The 15,076-nt window shown below is 41.2% G+C and overlaps 1 protein-coding gene across 1 annotated transcript in view; it reads right to left on the reverse strand.

Annotated features, from left to right (window-relative positions):
- Nucleotides 1-1,236: 1,236 nt before the first annotated feature.
- LOC120916131 (uromodulin-like) overlaps nt 1,237-15,076 on the reverse strand; it is a 31,515-nt gene continuing 17,675 nt past the window's right edge. The window contains exons 5-7 of the mRNA XM_040326950.1: nt 12,489-12,645; nt 9,418-9,490; nt 1,237-1,553 (exon numbers count right to left, since the gene is read on the reverse strand). Coding sequence (XP_040182884.1) covers nt 9,476-9,490; nt 12,489-12,645 — 172 coding nt within the window. The 3' untranslated portion in view covers nt 1,237-1,553; nt 9,418-9,475. The remainder of the gene's footprint in view (nt 1,554-9,417; nt 9,491-12,488; nt 12,646-15,076) is intronic.

A 15,076-nucleotide genomic window follows, 5' to 3' on the forward strand; every position in this document is an offset into this window, starting at 1 on the left:
GCCGGCCCACATACGTTACGCCGCCGTAACTTAGGGCGCAAGTTCTTTCTGAATACGGAACTTGCGCCCAAAGTTACAGCGGCGTAACGTATTTAAGATACGTTACGCCGGCCGGATAGATACGCTCAGGTATCTGAATCCGGCCCGCAGTAAAGAAATGAACGTAGCCACAAAGGGACGTGAAACGGGGTTATTATTCACAATATAAGGAAAAGACCTCAAATAAGAAGGATGCAACCATAACTTCTGAGGATTGGTGAGCTGCAATATGTTCATTTTTATTTTTTGGGTTTAGATATGACTTAGGAAGTACCTTTTCCAAACCATAACTCCTCCAATGACTGAATACACAGTATATGCAAAGAAACACTTTGAATTACATTACTTTCGTTTATAATATGTAAAAGAAGTACAGAGTGCGCTCTCCAGGGATACAAAATATATTATATATTGTCTACTACTCTACTCCATTACCCATTCTTATTATAAGATAAATACAACACAATAAATGGCTCCGGTATAAAGCCGGCCCCTCTAAGCCAAAAAAGCAGAATATCTTCACTGTACACAATTAGCTAGATTCAGGCACATTTGCTTAACTTTGCGCCGTAGCTTAAGGAATTTAGGCTACGCCGCCGTAAGTTAGCCAGGCAAGTACATGATTCGCAATGTACTTACCTGCTAAGTTACGGCGGCGTAGCCTAAATCGGCGGGCGTAAGGGCACCTAATTCAAATGTGTTTGAGGGGGGCGTGTTTTTTATGCTAATGGGGCTTGACCTTACGTTTTTTACGTTTTTTGCGAACTGTGCATGCGCCGGGCGCCTACATTTCCCAGTGTGCACTGCGGCTAAGTACGCCGCACGGGCCTATTGATTTTGACGTGGACGTAAACTACGTAAATCCCGATTCACGGACGACTTACGTAAACGATGTAAAAAATTTGAATTTCGACGCGGGAACGGCGGCCATACTTACATTACTATTCCATGTAGGGCTAAGCTCTAACTTTAGGCGGCCTATCTCTAACGTAAACGGCGTAAAAGTACTGCGTCGGCCGGGCGTACGTTCGTGAATCGGCGTATCTACTCATTTACATATTCTAGCCGACCGCAATGGAAGCGCCACCTAGCGGCCATCCGAAATATTGCAATCTAAGATAGGACGGCGCAAGCCGTCCTATCTTAGATATGTTTAAGCGTATCTCTGTTTGAGCATACACTTAAACATAAGTCGGCTTGGATTCTGAGTTAGGTCGGCTTATCTACTGATAAGCCGGCCTAACTCTTACTGAATCTACCTAACAGAGAGATAATCGGGAGGCACAGCGGGAAGGTGATCTTAGGAAGCGTTATATATGATGCAGCCAACACCATCCACAGGAAAAGAATTAGATACAAGATTCCTTCATAACTTCTCTCTGCTGAGAGCATTGGGGGCGACGATATGACAAAGTCTCATGGTGTCGGGATGGTCGGTTCTCGGAGGGATCACATCAGTTTCATCAAGATCCAGGAGAAGATCAGAGCAGACAAAGTCCAAGGCATGGAGAAACCTGGAACAACACACAGGAGATATTAGGAATGGAGCCGTTTCATCTTTCTATGGAAGATCTTCTGTTTAGACATGTGCATTCGTTTTTGTCCGAATGCATTTTCGTCCGAATTTCAGGGATTTTCACATTAATTTTAACAAACGATAACGAATGTGCAGAGTCCGAAATCCGAAAGATCCGACATAAAAAATGCTTTATTTTCATTTTGTTGCGACAACAGTTCGATATAGATAGAAGATTCGACATGACGGTGACAATAGCGATCTGTGTCTATCGAATCTGCCGTTGAATGTGCCTAACCTTAACTCTATTAGTCCAAGATGATTCGACATAAAGAGAAAAGAGTCGACATAGATAGAAAAGATTAGACTTTATCGAGACATGAAGATTTGACATAGAGAGAAAAGATTTGACATAGAGAGAAAAGAGTCGCCAGAGAGAAAAAAGAGTCAACATAGAGAGCAAAGAGTCGACATAGAGAGGAAAGATCAGACATTATAGAGACATGAAGATTCGACATAGAGAGAAAAGAGTCGACATAGAGAGAAAAGATTAGACTTTATCGAGACATGAAGATTCAATATAGAGAGAAAAGTTTCGACATAGAGAGAAAAGAGTCGACATGGAGAGAAAAGAGTCGACATAGAGAGGAAAGAGTCGACATGGAGAGAAAAGAGTCGACATAGAGAGAAAAGAGTCGACATAGAGAGGAAAGAGTTGACATAGAGAGAAAAGATTAGACATTATAGAGACATGAAGATTCGACATAGAGAGAAAAGAGTCGACATAGAGAGAAAAGAGTCAACATAGAGAGAAAAGATTAGACTTTATCGAGACATGAAGATTCGATATAGAGAGAAAAGATTCGACATAGAGAGAAAAGAGTCGACATGGAGAGAAAAGAGTCGACATGGAGAGAAAAGAGTCGACATGGAGAGAAAAGAGTCGACATAGAGAGGAAAGAGTCGACATAGAGAGGAAAGAGTCGACATAGAGAGGAAAGAGTCGACATAGAGAGAAAAGAGTCGACATAGAGAGGAAAGAGTTGACATAGAGAGAAAAGAGTCGACATAGAGAGGAAAGATTAGACATAGAGACATGAAGATTCGACAAAGAGAGAAAAGAGTCAACATAGAGAGAAAAGAGTCGACATTATCGAGACATGAAGATTCGACATAGAGAGAAAAGATTAGACATTATCGAGACATGAAGATTCGACATAGAGAGAAAAGATTAGACATTATCGAGACATGAAGATTCGACATAGAGAGAAAAGAGTCGACATTATGGAGACATGAAGATTCGAGATAGAGAGAAAAGATTAGACATTATCGAGACATGAAGATTCGACATAGAGAGAAAAGAGTCGACATAGAGAGAAAAGAGTCGACATAGAGAGAAAAGATTAGACTTTATCGGGACATGAAGATTCAATATAGAGAGAAAAGTTTCGACATAGAGAGAAAAGAGTCGACATGGAGAGAAAAGAGTCGACATAGAGAGGAAAGAGTCGACATGGAGAGAAAAGAGTCGACATAGAGAGAAAAGAGTCGACATAGAGAGGAAAGAGTTGACATAGAGAGAAAAGATTAGACATTATAGAGACATGAAGATTCGACATAGAGAGAAAAGAGTAGTGTTGAGCAGAATATGCCATATTCGATTTCGCGATATATCTCGAATATATATTCGAATATTCGAGATATATTCGCTAAATTCGAATATTCGTGATATTTTATCGAAAGTAAATGATTGCGATTTTTCGCTATTGCGAATGCGAAAATAATTGCGATTTTTTGATAACTGCGGTAGGAGCACTCTGATTGGCTCAGAATATTCGTGATATTTTATCGAAATATCGCAACATGCGAATGCGATATTTATTGCGCAATTTCGAGAAATGCTGGAGGAGCGCTCTGATTGGCTCAGAATATTCGTGATATTTTATCGAAATATCGCAACATGCGAATGCGATATTTATTGCGCAATTTCGAGAAATGCTGTAGGAGCACTCTGATTGGCTCAGAATATTCGTGATATTTTACAATACAAAATAATTGCGAATATTCGGCAAATGCGGAAGGAGCACTCTGATTGGCTCAGAATATTCGTGATATTTTACAATACAAAATAATTGCGAATATTCGGCAAATGCGGAAGGAGCACTCTGATTGGCTCAGAATATTCTTGATATTTTACAATACAAAATAATTGCGAATATTCGGCAAATGCGGAAGGAGCATTCTGATTGGCTCAGAATATTCTTGATATTTTACAATAGAAAATAAAAAGTGTTTTGCATTGGTGGTGATTCTTTACTCTATCCATCTGTCACAGCCGTTTGTCAATCAAACACCTTAAAGATTGAACACGTTCATGCTGCATGCTTTGGACTTTTTTTCACTTCACATATCAAAGACATTTTTATGAAAGATTATTTTTCTATTATTGGGACTATATTTCTTTATATATTTGTTTCACTGTGTATTTCACAAGTTATTTGCGCTTGCTTATTTTATAATTTGCCCACATGTCTTGTCACTAGACATATTTTTTATTCTTGTAGAGCGACTCCATTTTCTGTCTTGTATTAATTTATGTTGTATAACATTTTTGAGTTGCTGCTGTAAGGTATGCGCAATTTTTTCCTTCTTACAAAAAATAATAATATCAAACATACAAATATTCATAACATACACATACACAAAGCCCCCCCCTTTTGCATCAGAGACAATCAGAGTTCTCCTACCACAGTTATCGAAAATTCGCAATCATTTTCGCATTCGCAATAGCGAAAAATCGCAATTTTTTTTTTTTTCAATTTGGCAACATAAAAGGATCGCCTCAGCTTAGCTACTCGGCCCAGGGTCTCTAATCATACCAGCAATGCTTTTAGACGTCGATAGGATGTGATCTGTTTTAAAAATCAAATTGAAAAAATGCGAATATTCGGAATTGCGAATATTCACCGCGAAATTCGAAATATAGCGCGATTTCTCGAATATGCTATATTCGAGTCGAATATTCGCAATGCGAATATTCGTGAGCAACACTAGAAAAGAGTCGACATAGAGAGAAAAGAGTCAACATAGAGAGAAAAGATTAGACTTTATCGAGACATGAAGATTCGATATAGAGAGAAAAGATTCGACATAGAGAGAAAAGAGTCGACATGGAGAGAAAAGAGTCGACATGGAGAGAAAAGAGTCGACATAGAGAGGAAAGAGTCGACATGGAGAGAAAAGAGTCGACATAGAGAGAAAAGAGTCGACATAGAGAGGAAAGAGTTGACATAGAGAGAAAAGATTAGACATTATAGAGACATGAAGATTCGACATAGAGAGAAAAGAGTCGACATAGAGAGAAAAGAGTCAACATAGAGAGAAAAGATTAGACTTTATCGAGACATGAAGATTTGATATAGAGAGAAAAGATTCGACATAGAGAGAAAAGAGTCAACATGGAGAGAAAAGAGTCGACATAGAGAGGAAAGAGTCGACATGGAGAGAAAAGAGTCGACATAGAGAGAAAAGAGTCGACATAGAGAGGAAAGAGTTGACATAGAGAGAAAAGATTAGACATTATAGAGACATGAAGATTCGACATAGAGAGAAAAGAGTCGACATAGAGAGAAAAGAGTCAACATAGAGAGAAAAGATTAGACTTTATCGACACATGAAGATTCGATATAGAGAGAAAGGATTCGACATAGAGAGAAAAGAGTCGACATGGAGAGAAAAGAGTCGTCATGGAGAGAAAAGAGTCGACATGGAGAGAAAAGAGTCGACATGGAGAGAAAAGAGTCGACATAGAGAGAAAAGAGTCGACATAGAGAGGAAAGAGTTGACATAGAGAGAAAAGAGTCGACATAGAGAGGAAAGATTAGACATAGAGACATGAAGATTCGACAAAGAGAGAAAAGAGTCAACATAGAGAGAAAAGAGTCGACATTATCGAGACATGAAGATTCGACATAGAGAGAAAAGATTAGACATTATCGAGACATGAAGATTCGACATAGAGAGAAAAGATTAGACATTATCGAGACATGAAGATTCGACATAGAGAGAAAAGAGTCGACATTATCGAGACATGAAGATTCGACATAGAGAGAAAAGATTAGACATTATCGAGACATGAAGATTCGACATAGAGAGAAAAGAGTCGACATAGAGAGAAAAGAGTCGACATAGAGAGAAAAGATTAGACTTTATCGAGACATGAAGATTCAATATAGAGAGAAAAGTTTCGACATAGAGAGAAAAGAGTCGACGTGGAGAGAAAAGAGTCGACATAGAGAGGAAAGAGTCGACATGGAGAGAAAAGAGTCGACATAGAGAGAAAAGAGTCGACATAGAGACGAAAGAGTTGACATAGAGAGAAAAGATTAGACATTATAGAGACATGAAGATTCGACATAGAGAGAAAAGAGTTGACATAGAGAGAAAAGAGTTAACATAGAGAGAAAAGATTAGACTTTATCGAGACATGAAGATTCGATATAGAGAGAAAAGATTCGACATAGAGAGAAAAGAGTCGACATGGAGAGAAAAGAGTCGACATGGAGAGAAAAGAGTCGACATGGAGAGAAAAGAGTCGACATAGAGAGGAAAGAGTCGACATAGAGAGGAAAGAGTCGACATAGAGAGGAAAGAGTCGACATAGAGAGAAAAGAGTTGACATAGAGAGAAAAGAGTCGACATAGAGAGGAAAGATTAGACATAGAGACATGAAGATTCGACAAAGAGAGAAAAGAGTCAACATAGAGAGAAAAGAGTCGACATGGAGAGAAAAGAGTCGACATAGAGAGAAAAGAGTCGACATAGAGAGGAAAGAGTTGACATAGAGAGAAAAGATTAGACATTATAGAGACATGAAGATTCGACATAGAGAGAAAAGAGTCAACATAGAGAGAAAAGATTAGACTTTATCGAGACATGAAGATTCGATATAGAGAGAAAAGAGTCGACATAGAGAGAAAAGAGTCGACATAGAGAGGAAAGAGTTGACATAGAGAGAAAAGATTAGACATTATAGAGACATGAAGATTCGACATAGAGAGAAAAGAGTCAACATAGAGAGAAAAGATTAGACTTTATCGAGACATGAAGATTCGATATAGAGAGAAAAGATTCGACATAGAGAGAAAAGAGTCGACATGGAGAGAAAAGAGTCGACATGGAGAGAAAAGAGTCGACATGGAGAGAAAAGAGTCGACATAGAGAGGAAAGAGTCGACATAGAGAGGAAAGAGTCGACATAGAGAGGAAAGAGTCGACATAGAGAGAAAAGAGTCGACATAGAGAGGAAAGAGTTGACATAGAGAGAAAAGAGTCAACATAGAGAGGAAAGATTAGACATAGAGACATGAAGATTCGACAAAGAGAGAAAAGAGTCAACATAGAGAGAAAAGAGTCGACATTATCGAGACATGAAGATTCGACATAGAGAGAAAAGATTAGACATTATCGAGACATGAAGATTCGACATAGAGAAAAAAGATTAGACATTATCGAGACATGAAGATTCGACATAGAGAGAAAAGAGTCGACATAGAGAGAAAAGATTCGACATTATAGAGACATGAAGATTTGACATAGAGAGAAAAGAGTTGACATAGAGAGAAAAGAGTCGACATAGAGAGAAAAGATTAGACATCATCAAGACATGAAGATTCGGCATAGAGAGAAAAGAGTTGACACAGAGAAAAGATTTGACAAAGAGAGAAAAGAGTCAACATAGAGAGAAAAGATTAGACATTATCGAGACATGAAGATTCGACATAGAGAGAAAAGAGTCGACATACGATTACCATGAATTTATGGTCAAATGCTCCGCCCATAGGCTATCGAAGAATTCTAATGTTGGTTGACAAGTAATAATAATTAATAAATATAATTATTACTAGTGTCATACAACATTAGTATTCTACTAAAGCTTGCGGGCGGAGCAATCGTCCGAAAATGTACGATCGCTGCGTCGTACAGTTTAGCTGCTTGTCGAATCTTCTTAGAACATTCGACAGACACCATAGGCCTTCAATGACAGATTCGACCTTAATTCATCTGGATTTTCAGACGAATGCATTTTTTAACGAAACAAAATAAATAAAAACGAGTTTCGGAAGTAACTAAATTATTTTATTTTTCGGACGAAAACTAAATTCCGAAACGAAATATTTCAGTGTGCAAGGTTTTTATTGTAGTTGCATTCTGATGAAGGCCAACTTTAATACCAGATTGTGACAATTCAATTCAATGTGTATGTCCAACAAAAACTGTTATTTTTCATTTTTCGATAGTGTGGCAATAAAGTTAGAATGGTGTTGAGAGATTTAGCCTCATTTCCTGTCATGGTGACAGCCGTTTTACCAGATATGAAGTGAGGAAATATCTGCAACAAGGACACAGACACCAATAAAAAACTGGGGCTTTTAGCCTTCCTCTACTCTACTTAAAGCGGTGGTTCACCCTTAGAGGGCACTTTTTCCCCTTAGATTCCTGCTCGTTTTTACTAGGGGAATCGGCTATTTGTTTTAAAATATGATCCGTACTTACCCGTTTACGAGATGCATCCTCTCCGTCGCTTCCGTGTATGGGCTGCGGGAATGGGCGTTCCTTCTTGATTGACAGTCTTCCGAGAGGCTTCCGACGGTCGCATCCATCGCGTCACGATTTTCCGAAAGAAGCCGAACGTCGGTGCGCAGGCGCAGTATAGAGCCGCACCGACGTTCGGCTTCTTTCGGCTACGAGTGACGCGATGGATGCGACCGTCGGAAGCCTCTCGGAAGACTGTCAATCAAGCGACGGAAGAAGATGCATCTCGAAAACGGGTAAGTACGGATCATATTTTAATACAAATAGCCGATTCCCCTAGACCGAACGAGCAGGAATCTAAGGGGAAAAGGGGAAAATTTTTATAAATGGGTGAACTCCCGCTTTAAAGCGGAAGTAAACCCATCGATTTAACATTTTCAAAAACATTTACAATTCCGGCATGTGTTGGCAATGTAATTGTCAAGCAACTGTCAAATCATCCAATGGCTGGTGTCATAACTGATCACATGGGCTGTATCATGGCAGTTGAAGATTAAAAAGAGGCCGAGACAGCAGCTTCCTTGACTGAAAAAGATAGGAGGGTTTACTTCCCCTTTAACAAAGGTATTTTAATTCTGCCTGTGTTGCTGTTTGAAATTTGCTCTCACTTCCTGTCTGAAAGACAGGTGTTTTGTCAGATTAGGCGACCCGTCAGAATGTGTAACGGAAGTGAGGTTTTGTAGCCGCCATCTTGCTACACCCCGCACTCGTCCATACTAAAGATACACTGAGAAGGGAGTAAGCGGACATCTTGTTACACCCATTGGAGATTTGCATCTCACACGTTTTTTTACTGTAAACTGAGTTTATATAGTCAAATACCGTACTTACAACTCCGTCTTACGGTTTAGATGTTGATTCAGATTGACAAACCTGTGAGATCAGCACACTTCCCGCACCTTTTAAAATCCAAAGTTTAAACAGTAAGACTGAGTTCCAAGTACTGTATTTCACTATACGAAGTCAGTTTACGTGTAAAATGCAAATCTCCGGCGGGTGTAACAAGATGTCTGCTTACCCCTTCTCAGTGTATCCTTACTGTGGATGAGTGCGGGGTGTAGCAAGATGGCGGCGACGGAACGTCACTTCCGTTACACCTTCCGACGGGTCGCCATAGCTGACGAAAAAGGCAGTATTTGTCCTTCACAGAAGCTTTAACCATTTTCCCTGCGTTATTCAAAACAAAGAAGAAAACATGTTTTGGGGTTGGGCTTTAAGAAAAGAACATGTAAATTATTGTAACTAGATTGTGAACATGAGATGACTTACCGGCATCCAAAAAGAGACCGACCCTTCCTGCAAAGTTCTGGATATTATCTGATCTGGATTAAGGGCTGCAGGTCTGTAAGGAAATACAAATAACTCAACAGAAATTCCGGACAAGTGTGTAGGCGGGGCTTAAGTTGGGTACCTTGTATTGGGCGGAAATACACACAGTGTATATGGTACTAATATCTTTTATATAACTCTTACATGGTTGGTTTTCAGCAACAGATAAGCTGATCTTCCGCACTGATATCAACAGTTTGGGGAAACTCTCAGCATTTACAGTATATGTTACCAGAGGATGGCTTCCATCATCAGATGTAGTGTTCCTTCTAGGCATTCCTGAAGACTGCACCAGCTGGAATCCTCCTCCCCACTCACAGAAGTGTGTATAGTGAAGAAGAAGCCTTCCCTTAGCTATCCCTCCTCACCAGGAACCTGCTAATCGCAAGCGGGTTCCTCCCCCTACCATCCACTCACCAGAAGCATTCCAAAATGATGGGGTCCCTTATGTAAAAGGTTTCCTCACTCAGGATGGCTGCCTAAGATCGCTAGAAGTCACAGTGTACAATCAGACAACCGTTACCTCTGCTGATTATCGGCATTGGTTGGAATGACCCTTAAGGACATCCATTGACCACTGATTATCGGCATTGGTTGGAATGACCCTTAAGGACATCCATTGACCACTGATTATCGGCATTGGTTGGAATGACCCTTAAGGACATCCATTGACTTCCGATTATCGACATTGGTTGGAATGACCCTTAAGGACATCAATTGATCACTGATTATCGTCATTGGTTGGAATGACCCTTAAGGACATCCATTGACCTCCGATTATCGGCATTGGTTGGAATGACCCTTACGGACATCCATTGACCTCCGATTATCGGCATTGGTTGGAATGACCCTTAAGGACATCCATTGACCTCCGATTATCGGCATTGGTTGGAATGACCCTTACGGACATCCATTGGCCTCCGATTATCGGCATTGGTTGGAATGACCCTTAAGGACATCCATTGACCACTGATTATCGGCATTGGTTGGAATGACCCTTAAGGACATCCATTGACCACTGATTATCGGCATTGGGTGGAATGACTAAAGTCTATTTTTTTTTGTTAAAAATAATAAATATGCTATTCTTACCTGCCCTGTGTAATGGTTTTGCACAGAGCAGCCCAGATCCACCTCTTCTTGGGTCCCTCTTCAGCTCTCCTGGCCCCTCCCTCTCGTTGAGTGCCCCCACAGCAAACAGCTCGCTATGGGGGCACCTGAGCCAGAGCTCCCTGTGCCCATTTAGACACAGAGCTACTCCCAGCCCTGCCCCCTTTAGCTCCTCATTGGCTAACCGACTTTGATTGACAGCAGCAGGAGCCAATGGCACCGCTGCTGTGTCACAGCCAATGAAGAGGGGAGTCCCAGGCAGCTGAGACGCTCCTGCAACATTGTTGGGAGATGGGGCTTAGGTAAGTATTAGGGAGACTGGGGGGGGGGGGGCACTTGCATACAGAAGGCTTTTTTATCTTAATGCATAGAATGCATTAGGATAAAAAAGTCTTCTGCCTCTAAAATCACTTTAATTGAACACTGATTATCACCCCCCCCCCCTTTCAAAACTCTCCACTTCATCTGTATAGTGGCATAGTGACAGGTGAAATCGATGAAGGAAATTCAAATTGTATCCAAGAAACACCCAGCTATGCTAAAGTCACATCATCCACTTCATGTTCCTCTGTGTTATGCCCATAAAGGAAACAGTGGAGAATGCGGGTGCATTTCCCCTCCACATTGGTTTCAGTCTTCTAAGCCATATTCCCCAATGTCCTTTTTATTCTACATTGTATAGGGGGAACATGACACCATCCATTGTCTTGGTTTTGAATGAACATGACACCATCAATTGTATTGGTTATGGATGAACATGACACCATCAATTGTCTTGGTTATGGATGAACATGACACCATCAATTGTCTTGGTTATGGATGAACATGACACCATGAATTGTCTTGGTTATGGATGAACATGACACCATCAATTGTCTTGGTTATGGATGAACATGACACCATCCATTGTCTTGGTTATAGATGAGTAGGACACCATCTTTTGTCTTTGATAGGGAAGAACATGAAACCATCAATTGTCTATGTTAGGGATGAGACCCAACCCAATCTCATCCCTAGTCTATTTTACGACTGCAGCAGATGGGCAGAACTGTACATTTTGGTGGTGGTATCTCAATATCAGAAGCCAGCATATGCTCATTATACACATAAATGTTAAAAAAAACATCAACAGATCAGGTAATGAGGAGAGAAGTTGGTAATATAAAGCTCTGTGGTTTGCATTTTTTTTTGGTCCATAAACACCTCCAAGAATCTTAATAAGGCCGTGCAAAGAGTCAACCATGGACATTTGGGCAGCACAGTGGCATGATGGTTAGCACTCTTGCCTTGTGGTACTAGGGACCTCAGCCTCCAAGCCAGCACATTATCTGCATAGAGAAGGCAATTATTATGACGTGACTGCAATTTCCAGAAAAATATTTTACATATGGATCAATGGTAATGCTTGTGAATATCACTTAAAACTCACAATGTACCTACAATACACTGTACCCAAAAGCACATACGAGTGAAGAAAGCCTGAAAATGCCCCACTTTAGTAGACCTCAATGTAGACTTTCATGTGAAACCCACCATTCCTACATGTAAGGGCTCTGGTGGCCCCTCATTAATCAGAAGAAGAAGACTCTAGGAGAATGGTGTGTACATACGGCCAGGCTACTGAGATCTGAGGTCTGGTCACCAGGAGGAAGGGAGGATTGTTGTAGACACTTCATTATTGGACTACCAAAGGTAAAAAGAAAAAAGCTCTTCCTAACCCCCAAAACTTGGCACCCTCCTCACGCTATTGCCAGCTCACCCAGGGCTAGACAATGTTTGGGGCTTTGACCAGTGGGGGCAATCGGGTGGCTGACTGATTACCCATATGGCTAAAGAAGCCCTTACTACTTCCTCAGGCACAGAAATCACAGAACACCCTCTATGTGTATGTTGGGTCTTACCGAGTTACAATCACCAACGCAGAGTGCGACTTTGGCTGAGAGACGGGCGGTGTTGGAATTGGTGATCTGAAAGACTTTCGTAGCAAACCGAACTTCATTGCCGACTCCATTGCTTTCCACTGTTAGCTGGGCAGCAGATATATTGCCAGCCGGGCACCTGGGTACAGAAAACCTTTCATCAGCTTTCAGTTACCTTTCATTTTACAATACTGGCACATTCTATTAGAGCTGAGCAATATATGGGGTGTGTTCATTATAATATACAGAACATATTATAGATGTGAATAGGAACCAGTGAGGTCCAAACGGTAAATCTAGTGAATGAACAACCAATGTAAAAAAAAAAAATAATGATGAAAGTAAACCAAAAAGTAAAAGTGATAAAAAGTATTGTTCAAAGTGAATATTGAAAAATTAACCACTTAAGGACCGGACCAATATGCAGCTAAATGACCCAAGGGGTTTTTACAATTCGGCACTGCGTCGCTTTAACAGACAATTGCGCGGTCGTGCGACGTGGCTCCCAAACAGAATTGGCGTCCTTTTTTCCCCCACAAATAGAGCTTTCTTTTGGTGGTATTTGATCACCTCTGCAGTTTTTATTTTTTGCGCTATAAACAAAAATAGAGCGACAATTTTGAAAAAAATGCAATATTTTTTACTTTTTGCTATAATAAATATCCCCCAAAAACATATCTAAAAATTTTTTTTCCTCAGTTTAGGCCGATACGTATTCTTCTACCTATTTTTGGTAAAAAAAATCGCAATAAGCGTTTATCGATTGGTTTGCGCAAAATTTATAGCGTTTACAAAATAGGGGATAGTTTTATTGCATTTTTATAAAAAAATATTTTTTTACTACTAATGGCGGCGATCAGCGATTTTTTTCGTGACTGCGACATTATGGCGGACACTTCGGACAATTTTGACACATTTTTGGGACCATTGTCCTTTTCACAGCAAAAAATGCATTTAAATTGCATTGTTTATTGTGAAAATGACAGTTGCAGTTTGGGAGTTAACCACAGGTGGCGCTGTAGGAGTTATGTTTCACCTAGTGTATGTTTACAACTGATGGGGGGTGTGGCTGTAGGTGTGACGTCATCGATCGAGTCTCCCTATAAAAGGGATCACTCGATCGATACGCCGCCACAGTGAAGCACGGGGAAGCCGTGTTTACATACGGCTCTCCCCTTTCTTCAGCTCCGGGGAGCGATCGCGAGGGGGCGGCTATAAACGAATAGCCTCGCCGTCGTCCCGGATCGCTCCCCGCGGGAATCCGACCGCCGCATGTAGCGGGGGGGTCCCGATCGGACCCCCGACCCACGTCTAGGCAGGCACGTACAGGTACGTTGATGTGCCTGTCCGTGCCATTCTGCCGACGTATATCTACATGAGGAGGTCGGGAAGTGGTTAATAAGTACCACTGATTTAGAGGATGAGTCCCATCCAGTATTGGGGTAGAGGTTCCAACATCAGAAAGTAGGCTCGATGGTATAATATGAACCGCATCCGAAGAAAAAATAATGATCCATTGTAATAGGCATAGAAAACCACACATATAGGTGGATTCAGAGAGAGTTAGGCCGGCGTATCAGTAGATACGCCGACCTAACTCGGAATCTGCACCGTCCTAAGTTTAAGTGTATTCTCAAACTGAGATACACTTAAACCTAGCTAAGATATGACAGCCTGCGCCGTCGTATCTTAGGGTGCAATATTTAGGCTGGCCGCTAGGTGGCGCTTCCGTTGAGTTCGGCGTAGAATGTGTAAATGCCTAGATACGCCGATTCACGAACGTACGTGCGCCCGTCGCAGTAAAGATACGCCGTTTACATAAGGCATTTTCAGGCGTAAAGTTATTCCATCAAATAGCTGGACTAGTAATGTTAAGTATGGCCGTCGTTCCCGCGTCGAAATTTGTAAATTTTACGTCGTTTACGTAAGTCGTCCGTGAATAGGGCTGGACGTAATTTACGTTCACGTTGAAACCAATACGTCCTTGCGGCGTACTTTGGAGCAATGCACACTGGGATATGTACACGGACGGCGCATGCGTCAATCACGTCAGGTCACCCCCCATTAACATAAAACACGCCCCCTCAGCCTAATTTGAATTAGGCACACTTACGCCGGCCACATTTACGCTACGCCGCTGTAAGTTAGGAGGCAACTTTGTGAATACAGTACTTGCCTATCTAACTTACGGCAGCGTAAATACGATACGCTACGCTGCCTTAAAGATGCGGCGCTCTTTATGAATCCAGCTAATAGTGTGACACTGTATGATAGGTTTAATGTAGAAAAAGGGGTATACACTTACAAAAAAAAATGGATAAAAACACGCTAAAATCCTTCAGTAGCACAAACCATATGCAGTGATTCCAATAGCGTCACCAGATGCGTTTTGTCCTATTGGATATCACCTGGGGCGTGAGGACGAAACGCGTCAGTGGACTCTATTGGAATCACTGCATACTGTTAGTAAATCAACCCCACTGTCTTGATGACCCCATCTCCTCACTTCTAGTCCTGGTCTCATAGGAATGACAAGAAAATGAATCAGTGGAGCCACAGACATCTCACAA

The sequence above is a fragment of the Rana temporaria genome, chromosome 10, assembly GCF_905171775.1.
Source record: "Rana temporaria chromosome 10, aRanTem1.1, whole genome shotgun sequence".
Classification (NCBI taxonomy): Eukaryota; Metazoa; Chordata; class Amphibia; order Anura; family Ranidae; genus Rana; species Rana temporaria.